The following is an 11,574-nucleotide window of genomic DNA, read 5'->3' on the forward strand; positions in this document are numbered from 1 at the left end:
GGGGGAGGGTGAAAGAGAGAGAGACGGGGGGGAGAGCGAGGAGCAACCTTGTTGTCTGGATGAGACGTAAATGCTTTGTTAAAACCACAGCATGGCACATTTTTAGATGCTTCACTGACATTTCTTTTTTTCAAAATGTACTTTTATACATTTTTATTGGAGTAACTGGGTGGCCCTGTTCACTATCCGACCGGCAGAGGGCGCCAGTGTTTGTGAGCAGCTCCTCTGCTGAAGTGTCCTCAGATGAACAAGACTGAGCTCAAGGAGGAGCGAGAAGAAAGTTGAGGAAAAAGTGGTGCACTTGATTTAAACATTGATTTCCCTCCTTTTCACAGACCTTTCAGCTGAAACATCTGCGGAGGTTGGGCTTAAATCAAGGCCCCACTGAGGCGGGAGGCGTCGGCAGAATCGCGCTCTGCGTTGTTTATGGAGCGGTAAATGTGGTGTGTTTATTGGCTTTGTTGGGCCACATTTGTTTGCACTTGATCCCAGTTAGAACATTAGGTATCTTCATGCTGAGTTCGACCTCATTCACCCTGCGGGCTGGCTGACTCTTGCGAACGTGGCTCTCTGGCAAGACGCTGACACACTCCAGTCTTTATTGATGAGTCGGTACTTTTAATCAAACTGAACCACGATAAACATCCAACAGATTTATTCAATCACAAATCACAGTTCAGTCGTGACACAGCGAGGTCAACGTTGGAGTCACAAAAACCAACAGCAAGTTCTAGCAGTTCGACCTCTCTAGAATCCTTGTGGTGAAGCTCTGGACACTATGCTGAGTTTGTACTTTTCAGACACAGATTCATGGAGCGCTGTAAATGTAGCCCCTAAAATTTAAACAGGTGGATCAAATTCGAGGGGTGTCCGAACTTGGCTCCTGATTCGGGACAGTCTGACTCTGGAAGACGGGCTGGATGAAGAGTCCAAATGTTCCCACCACGCACACGATTATGAAGATCCAGAGGAACATCCGATCCACCACCATGGCGACGTACTTCCAGTCTTCAATCACCTGAAAACAAAGAGTATTATTGAAAGGTTCGCGTGAGTGGGCTGATGAAACTTCACGAAACAGTGTCCAGATTTCCAGAGATCGAAAAGTCGCGCTCCCAGTGTGAAAATGTTACTTGATTTAGATTGGATCAATGGTTGTTAAAATCCAAAGGTTTTAGAACAGAGTGCCCTCTAGTGGACTCTCTGAATGAGGACACTATTGATGGGCTGGTGAGACTTCATGAAACAGTGTCTTCATTTTCACAGCCCACCAGATGGCACTGTCTGCCCTAAAGTCTTTGGATTTGAAAATCCATTTCACATTTTTCAACAAAGAGCGCCACCTGTACTGCTATAAAAATGAAAACACAGTTTCACTGAGCCTCATGAACCTGTCATAAGCTCATGTCATCCGTCCTCTGGTTTTTATTTATTTTCATTCTTAGACACAAATCCTTTCCACTCAGACAAACGTGAATAAAAACACAAGAAGAAAAAATGGGCTCAACCAAAAAGAAAAAGAAAAAGAAAAATCTAAGAAAACTGTTTTATTTGTTAGTAACATAAAACAGAAAAAACCACTTCAGTATTGGAAAGATGTGCAATGAAAATCAAGGCATCATTTGGCAGTTAGTAAGATTACAAACTTCATCTAATAGAAAAAAAAAAAATGGGGGTGAGATGTGGGGAACACCCAGGACAGGTCGCACCTAAATTATCCTCCACGTGTTCGTGGACTGCCTTGTTGCCCCAGATGAACAGGTCCAGTATCACTGACCATGTCATATTTTAATGAACACAGTAATGGTCATAATGATCTACATCAGTCCAAGTTTGCCTCTAACACGTCGACGCTCAAACACTCATCAGAAAATATGACTCGCTCTCTGCAGAAGGAGCTGTTGACCCTCTCACCTCCTCTTCCCTGCTGTCCTTGCCGTCCCTGAAAATAACCATTTCTCTTCCCTGCACTTCCTTTTGTATTGACCACCAGCAGAGAGCCATTGATCAGCAGCGCATCTGTCGACAGTTTGTTGGGTCACAGCAGCTACTTAGCGTTAGTGCTGAACCTCGAGGTCAGCGTGTGCCCCTCCATGCAAAAACGCAAGACTGAATCATTCACAGTGTTGCACCATTTCATGGGGTTTAATGTAGAAGAAAATCATTTCACTTATAATTAGTTCCAAACAGGGAGGGTCTTTTAAATTCCCACAACTGTCATGTAACTGTGGAGACCAAACCTGACATTGTTTATTCACAAATGTCTTTGACAACTTAAAATAAGGACAGTGCAGACAGTGACCAAACCCAAATATTGAGTCATGGATGTTTCACTGAGATGATTCTATATGTGAACGCAAGAAGAAAAAAAATGACTCAATCAAAAATAAAATTAAAATTTATTTAAAAAGAAAAATTTAAATGTATTTTTAAGTAAAATAAAACAAATAATTCACTCAATTATTGGAAAGATGTGCTATGAAAATAAAATAATCATTTGTCAGTTAATAAAATTACAAACATCACCTGATAGAAAAATAAAAAATAAAATGCTGATGAAGCTCAAAAAATAAGGGTGGAAATGAAGCACAATAGCTAAAGATAAATAAATAAAAATACATTAAAGATGTAAAAAAGCCAATGAATTACGTTACGTACATTAAGTCAAAATAAAATAAATATGAAAAACATGAGATGAGTCTATATAGATATTTTAAAGCCAAACCGGTCAATTTTCTACTTAAAAGTAAATTCGATAACTATTTTTAATTTTTTTCTCACTGTAAATTCTTATATAATATATAATAATTTAATATAATAATGTATAATTAAATATTTTAAGTCGATTCTTTTACTGGATTGTTTTATTTGGGCGGTCAATACATTTTCAATTCATTCATTCATCGCACTAAAGATGAGTTAGCTCGTGGTTAATGGCTATTTAGTCACACATCATGTATCTGTTCTAAATGTGACTGAAAGGAAGATGTTATCAACACCAACACTGTCTGAACCCCACTCACTACTTTGGAACTTCACGAAATGCAGAAGAAGGGGGAACATTTGACTCCATTGAAAACCTGTGTTAAGAAACACAGAAAGCTGACTTGGGCATCAATATTGTGCAGAAAGACCACTAAACAACTGTCAATATTTTACGGCAAGATTGTCCGAACTGTTCCAGAAAGGGCCGCGGCGGGTGCAGATTTCTGTTCCAACCGATCAGGCACACACATTTGAACCAGTCTGGTGACTGACACTAAACCGGTTATAGCCTTCAGACACCAGATTGGTGAAGCTCTGTGTGCTAGGTGGATTGGAATGAAAACCTGCACCACCTCTGCCCTCACAGGACCAGCTTTGCCACCCATGTTATGCCTTAGGAGTGAGGATGTGTAGACTCAAAGAGCAAAGTGCCACCGTTTCTTAGACTACAGGTCGTGATGGCTGCATGAGGCTTCATGAAACAGTGTCCTCATTTCACAAGATGGCACTGTCTGCTCTGAAATCTTTGAATTAAAGTGACCATTTCAATGAAACCTCACATCATCTTCAAGAGCACCACAAACTGAAATGAGGACACTGTTTCATGAAGCCCCATGAGGCCATCAGGAATCACAGGTATTTATGTACCTTTCGATCTTCATTCATGAAGTCAGACCTAAAACAGTGCAATATTCAGACTGTAGAGGAGTTCAGTCATCACCACTTACACTTTGATCATCATCATCTTCCATCATGTGGTCGGCCACGAATCGCACTCCTTTCACAGCCTCGTGGAGATCAGCAGCCCACTCTGAACTGACCCTTTGATGAAGGTCTTGAGTTGAAGAAAATCCAGTGGTGTGCAAATCTGTCTTCCTGTGGCTGAAGATAGCGAGTGGAGGCGCCGCGTTTTTGTGTCCTGGGGTCGAAAAGGCCGAGTCCGAGGAGAGCAAAACAGAAGTGGACTTGGAGATATTTGCTTTTGGGGCTGTCGGGTACCCTAAGCCCAGTATCGCCTTCCTTGCACTGAGGCACTGCTGCTGCCGTAGCCGCTGACGTGAGGGGTTGTTGTGAGGTCGTCTCATGAAAAGCAAGGATGGAAGTTTGACAAGAAAGAGAAGCTTGACCCAGCCGGGCATGGTGTGAGTGCTGGGGGAGCGGTGGTGGACGTTGAGCACGCAAACACTGGTGATGATGGAGAAGGTCACCAACACCATGGTGAACATGAGGTACTTGCCCATAAGGGGGACATCATGTGAGGTTGGGGGAACGATCTTTGAGATCATCAGCAGGAACACAGTGAGGGCAAGGAGCACGGAAATACAGAGGGTCATCTTCTCCCCGCAGTCAGACGGGAGATAAAAGACCAGGATGGCAAGGGAGGTGATGAGGACACAGGGGATGATGAGGTTGATGGTGTAGAAGAGCGGCTTCCGCTTGATGATGAAGTCGTAAGTCAGGTCCACGTAGGTGGAATCCAGAGGGTTGACAGTTCGTCGGCCGGGCAGCGATATGATGTCCCACTCTCCGCTTGGTGTGAAATCGTCCATGCTGGCCATTTCCGTCTTCAGGAGGAGGTCAATCTCGGTGTGGTCATAGGTCCAGGAGCGGAAGTTGAGCGTGCAGTTCTGCTGGTCGAAGGGGAAGTGTTTGACCTCGATCTTGCACGAGCTTTTGTAGATGGCCGGCGGAAGCCAGTTGACGCTGCCGTTGTAAAGAACAATGGCGTTGGTGTAAACCGTCACTTCGTAGGTCCCATCCGCGCTGAACAAAGGGGAAGAGGGAAAGTTAGACTCAACGTTGAAATTTGTCCGCATTTTCCAGGAAGATTTGAGTGGTTGTTGTTGGTAAAGCCTCTCTGACAAACAATCAATTGACCCATTGACTTTGAGTCCTGTGGTGCTCCAATTTGACTCCTCCTCCGGCTGAAATCTATGTCTATGATTAGCATCTTCTCTTCCGTGTCTTCTCGCACAGTTTGGATTTGGAGTCTGACCTGACCTCCAGTCAACAGCATCAGAAACCTCGCCTCTCACTTCACCCTGATTTCTCTAAAGATTTAGAGAAATCAGACCCAAACATGACCCATGTATCCAACAGTTCCAGGACTCTGCTGACGTAAAGATACCTCTCAAGATAAGGGCCACATTAGTATTTTCTTTCTGCAACTGGGAGCACATGACCCTTCTTCGTGGGTCTGGTTCCTCTCACTACAGATGAACCCTGACAGAACACCCCAACGTAAATGGCTTCCAGGAACTGGACGCTGGTACTTAAATCGTCCGCGACACAGATGAACACCACGCTAATTTGGCAGTGTATCTTTAGATAAAAGCTGTTTTCATGCGCTCACTCAATGAAAAGACGTACAATAACATGATTATACTGATCCCTAAATCCCCATCTCATGCAAGGGCTAACTGACTCTGGAAAAAGACAGATCCCACAGGGCAGGTTCAATTCTCACTTGTTGTACAGGACAATATCCGGGAGCCAGATGTGTCTCGAGGGAATACGGAGCTTATCAATGCCTTCGTACTTCGCAGGGTCCCAAGACAACCTGTAATCCACCCAGTGCTGGAAAGACAAAGAGACAAAGACCCTTTAACAAGTTGTCTGACTTTCTAAAGACCCCTCTCGCGCGCTGCTAATTTCCAATTGCATGCTTTGTTATCAGTCAAAAGCGTTTAGCGTGACCGCAGCGGCCGTCGGCTCCACATCAAGACAATAGGAAGGTTTTAAACTCAAGTTCAGTGTGAAGGACGCTCCGATAGACATCGCAGCTTTATCAAACTTACCTGAGTGAGCCAGAGATTCGTGGTCATGATCTGCTCTCTTTCGTTCTGGAGGAGCAGACAATGAAGAGAGCAATGAGTTTTCGACAGAAGGATGAAGAATAACTCTTCAATAATTCAGTATAATACAACCGACTACATAAAAGTGGAGAATTATACTGTGTCATACTGAGATGATCAAACAAAAACGTATGTTGTTGCTTTGTCTACATCTACATTTGTATGCTGCCCTAACAACCCAAATGTCCCCTTTGTGAGAAGAATAAAGGCAATCTAATTGAAGTGTCATATCCAAGTATTGATGTATTTAATATCGATATGGCCGACTGCATTATCAATGCAATATCACGCATTCAGGTATTGCAATCTTAGAGCACGTTTTCTTAAACTCCTGGTGCCGATCCAGTCCAGTGGTCCACTATACGATCAGTGTTCCGCTGGTGAACATGAAAGAGCCGTAGTCATAGTGAAGTTACCAGCAAGTATATAAGTGACAGGAGAAAACACTGGTGTAACTGGCTATTTAAAAATCATTTTAAATATTTTACACTGTAGTCATGAACTGCATAAACAGTTGATCTTCAGTGAATATATACAGTTTTCTAAACCACTCAAGAGTCTGGATATGAACAAGAAGTTGTTGTTGTTTTATCCAAAAATGTCAATTCAAAAAGTTCCCCCAAACCAACGTTTCCATGGGAAAACACAGGCAGAGCAAGAGTTCTGCAGGCTGGTGTTGGGAGGAGCCACCACAGTAAATCAGGGATCAGGGCCTCCGTGCTGCAGCCCAAACAGCTTTATGACCCATTTTAATCCAGCGCGCTGAAGTTTCAATCTGCCCATGACAGAGGCAGAGATCGGAGCTGACCAGATATATCCTCCGCTTCATCCATCCATTTAGAGCGATGGCGCTTCTGCAGCGGCTGCTTTGTAATTAACTGCCCCTCCTCGGAGCGTTGTGCTTCTTTCTCAGCTCTACATCGTCGTGACAGGAAGAGACAATGTGCGGAGGAACGTCCTGCCGATGGACCGTGGTGGTGGGAAAAACATATTTCACTTGATGGAGACTGAATGGGAGAATGATGATGTCGAGGTGACAAGTGGCCGCTGAAGTTTTCTGCGGGGACTCTACAACAACACAAATGTTTTGGACCTGAAAATGATTCCACTCAAGGGTTGCTGAACCGATCCAGTCTCATTTGCAAGGTGTGAAAGTGCTGGGAAAGTGATCCATTGTTGACAAAGAAGTCATGTTGAAGCACTGTGTGATGTGGGAATGCTTGGACGTGCTCTACCACCTCAATATTGTGTCATTGTAGATGGTATATAGAGAATTTGATGTGGGTTTCCGCCACATTAGATGGCACAATGACTATAGCACATGAACGTTTGAGGTGCAATATATACCAAGTGACACAACTACGCAAACGGGGGGGACTGTCACGTGGGGCCATCAAGAAAGATGGGACCATGACAAAGGGGCCACACTTTGTCGACGTTTGCTCTAATACGATAAATGCTTTTGTTCTTCTTGAATACCGAAGGACCTATTTCAACGGACTGCGTCGCGGATTATGAAGAAGGTGACACTCAATTTCTGTTGAGACAGGAAGTCCTGAATACATAACATTTTGTTGCATAACTAGTTTAATATGAAGATAATATGATAATATCAAGAAGTAATACGATAATATGAAGATGTAGCTCACCACACTGATGAGCTGTGCCAGCGACACTTGCAGCTTCACGGTGACTCTCTCTGTCCTGTTCGTGGCCGGCCGGATGAGCGGATTGTAGCGATCCTTTCCCAGCAGGAAGTTCATGAGTCGCTCCTCCGAGTCGGCGGAGAGGCTGTCTGGTCAAACAGTTGAGAAAGAGTTTTCAATATTACAATCATTTATATGATAAATATGCCATTTTTAACCGTCTTGAATTGAGGCGATCGATTGTATCTTTGAAAAAGAAATTCAGACTTTATTTAATTAAATGTAAAAATGCAATTATCAATTTACAATTGTGAAAAAAAGTGCCACCTTATTATGGTAAAATATACTTCAAACACGTAGTACTAAGTATATTTTAAGTTACAAGTAATGAGGAAAAGAAAGGTTGAAATAAACAAAAAAAATACTTAAAATGATGATTTGAGAAACTAAAAGAATGGGTCTAAAATGAATATTTTTAATGACATTACTGTCAAAAATCTTGTCCAGAATGTACACATTTAACACTGAGGGTCAATAAATGAGACATGAATTACTTATTAAATATTTAACTACTGATGAAATACAGGAATAAGTTTAAATAAATAGTTGAAAAATAAAGAGACAAAGTACAAAGTTTTCAAATGACCTGTTTTTGATAGTTAAAAATAAATAAAAATTACAGTTTAAAGCAACTCATAAATAAGATTGCTTGAGCGTGAGTTGGTATTGAGGTATAAAACTTGATCTCCACGGGCAGGTCCACCTGTCGTGAGGCTCACTTCAGCTGTGTATCACACCTCGCCTGGGTGTGGTGATGACCGCGCAGATCTCTGCGGGTCAGAGGCGGCCGCAGTCACTGACACTTTTTTGGCTCGTCTCGTACCTCTGCAGCACATGCTGACATATGGCGTGCTGTCAAAACCGCCGGAACCTCCACAGAGGCGCAGCCACTCATAGAACGCCGAAAGAAAAACAAAAAGTTTGACAAGCTCAAAAGTGGAAATTGTTTTGATTTCTAAAAGGTCACTTTCTGGCGTGAGCCAGTGCGGAATTGATAAGGTCACTTTGCACGCAGACTGGAAATTGGATTGAACTAAACGCGAAAAAGACAGGAAGGAAATATTCTTTGTTGAGACAGTTTCAGTGCTGAAGAAAGTCATCTGAGTCCTATTACACACCAGACCACAAGCATCTGCTCTCCAGGAAAGAAGAAGACTCTGGTGCAATGTGTGGTCCAAGGTGGAGATGAGATCTTTTTCCATGGTGAAGAGCTCAAAGGTTTACTGGTTCAGGACAACTAGGTACAGTAGAGATTAGGGCTGTGTCCCATTTCTCACCCTAACACTGCGCGTTCACGTAAGTGTAGTGTGTCCCAGTCCTCCTCAGACCGAGGGCACTCGGCGTTCACCACTTAAAATGATCCCTTCAAACCCAGGGAGCTCCGGAGCTCACTTGAAACCAAGTGGGAATATGAAGTGTGGAGAGATTTCCAGGAGACCAAAGGACTTCATTTCAAAACAATGTTGGACAGGACAACAGGGACATGTCAGTAGCCAGGACGACTGTTCCCTGTGTTGACTTCCTCTGGTATCACATGTTGCCAAATGGTCGACTGTGTCCCACAACATGAACAATACAACATGTATGTACAAGAGTATGTTTTTATTTCTAGCTAGCGTTCAGGCTAACGTTAGCATCCTCATACCTCTAACACATCTATCACCGCAACATAGGCTCCGCCCATTTCTTCTCCGTTGGTTCACCAAACCAAGTTGGGTGATCAGCGCCAACGCAACGTTGGAGCTGTCATTTCCAAAACTCTCCTCCTCTCGACCAATGCCCTAATGTTCTCTGACTCTGGTCGTGATGTAACGTCTAAACATGCCTTCAAAATAGCATACAGATCCACCACAAAACCCAATATAAAGTGCATGAAAATTTTAAATCACCATATTGTTAAATCAATGGTCGCCCTGAGCTTGTTTCTCTGCAGCAGGACGGTCCCATCTGGGATGGGCGGGAGACGGCCGTGATAAACCTATATATATAATACAAGTACGACTCCTGGTATTATTTGTTAGAAACGTTCTTTTTCTTTTAAGTCGTAGGCTCCTCTGTCTCTTCACTGAGCCTTTTCCCCTTCACCAAGACTGGCTGTTTCCTACTCATGTTGCGAGCTTGCGGGTTAAATTCTGGCTCTCAAGTGACCGAGGCTTAACCAAGAGAATCAGGTAAGTTTTCAAAATGAAAGATCCTTAGGACTCAGATAATACACAAAACGAAAATAATAAACTATTTCTTGGGCGGCCCGGTACCAATTGATCCACGGACTGGGACCGGTCTAATTCAAATATACTTCCTCTTCCCTAAGTTTCATCCGTCTGTATCTAATGACATTTCCAGACAAATTTATGACAATGACTTGCTACGGAACAAAACAGTGTTTCAAATAGGAGGCTGACATTGGAGGTGATCTTGTTTTGGTTGCACTTTAAATTCATAGGAATTACTTCAGCACCATTTCAAGCTCTTAGGAGCCACATAATATGCCATTTTTGGCCCCCCGGGCCTCGGATTTGAACAGCTATTTCGAAGAAACCTTTAACTACGACTTGAAAGGAGTCACATCATTTCGACACCTGCTGTTTGCCAAGATCACATACTGTACAAGAGACACTGAAGAGATGTATTTAGTGACAGTCAACATGATGGCTACTACAGGCACCAATCAACATAGATAGTTAGCGTTTGTGTGCCCAGAAATTGCATGACAAAATGTGCTTCGTCTTGACAACAAACAAAAAATGTTTATAGTAGAGATGACAGTATTTTTCAAGTGTAAATTGAGTAACAATGTCTTCTTAAATTATTGCGCTACAAACTTCAGTGAGCTACCCACTTGTGATTGTCTGCCCCATTTTGTGGAAATTACTTCAGGAAATAACTACTTAGCTGCGAAGTGACTGAGGTACAGTTGCAAAGGACACATTTTTATTGATCAACCTTTTTGATAAAATACTATTACACCTTCGCTACAGCTTATTACGGCTACAAATCCAATAAAGGCGTGGTCGAAAGTGATGAGAGTTTGATGTTTGAGTGAAGTCTGATCACTTATGGAAGGACATGAGGAACCAAAATATGTATTTACTATCAATAATAACCATGTAAAAAAAGCTTATTACGGCTACAAATCCAATAAAGGCGTGGTCGAAAGTGACGAGAGTTTGATGCTTGAGTGAAGTCTGATCACTTATGGAAAGACATAAAGAACCAAAAAAATGTAGTTACTATCAATAATAACCATGTAACAAAAAGTTTTTACCACAAAAACAATTATAAACACAATATTTTACGGTGCATCGAGAATATGTGGCAAAAGTTCCATTCAAGTAGTTCTGGATTCTTAAAGTGAAAAATAAATATTCATATATTAATGTCTCGTGTTTATTCTATGAATTTAGGAGGTGTATTTATGTGTTTGTTCAGAGCTGAATAACGCGCGTACTGTGCGTCTTCACCTTGAATAGAAGTGAGATTCATTTTTTATGCTAATAACTTGTGTTGTTGTTTTTTTTTTCCACTATCCGGAAATGTTGTTTTTAAAATGCTTCATCTTAAACATGAACGTATAATTCTTGAGAGGCAGATGGGTGTCGACTTACTCCGTCAATTCTTCTCAAACACGACTTTAAAACCCGCTACTTTTGAAGCTTTAACGTGATTAAAACCTCAGACTTACTGTGTATCAGCGAGAGCAAGCAGATGATGGAGAGAGTCCGAGTCATTGTTCCGGCCGCATGCGCTCCTCCCTGTAGCCGAGTTGCGCGCTCTCCTCCCCGGGCATGCCTGGGTAGGACAGTCGGGGCACTTCACCGGTGGTTAATCTGGAACTGGGAAAAGTCTCGTCACTCCTCAAACGTGGTGAAACGCAACTCAATGACGAGTTGGAAATATTTTGGAGTCGAGCGTCTCTCCTCCGGACCTTGGGAGCAGTGAGCAGTATCGATGTCCCCGCGTCAGCTGCTCCTCCAGCCGGACACTAACTGATGTTAGAGGGGGTCGACTGGGTGCTGACTTCTAACCCT

At 42.7% G+C, this 11,574-nt stretch overlaps 1 protein-coding gene across 1 annotated transcript; it reads right to left on the reverse strand.

The window, feature by feature from the left end:
- Positions 1 to 853: 853 nt before the first annotated feature.
- On the reverse strand, positions 854 to 11,274 carry chrnb4 (cholinergic receptor, nicotinic, beta 4 (neuronal)). Its single transcript, XM_053864306.1, has 6 exons — positions 11,229 to 11,274; positions 7,490 to 7,635; positions 5,784 to 5,828; positions 5,453 to 5,562; positions 3,714 to 4,749; positions 854 to 1,018 (listed from the first exon to the last, which is right to left on the reverse strand). The coding sequence occupies exons 1-6, from the start codon at positions 11,272 to 11,274 to the stop codon at positions 854 to 856; spliced, it is 1,548 nt and encodes a 515-aa protein (XP_053720281.1).
- Positions 11,275 to 11,574: the final 300 nt, after the last annotated feature.

This window comes from Synchiropus splendidus, chromosome 5, assembly GCF_027744825.2.
Source record: "Synchiropus splendidus isolate RoL2022-P1 chromosome 5, RoL_Sspl_1.0, whole genome shotgun sequence".
In the NCBI taxonomy this organism is placed as follows: Eukaryota; Metazoa; Chordata; class Actinopteri; order Syngnathiformes; family Callionymidae; genus Synchiropus; species Synchiropus splendidus.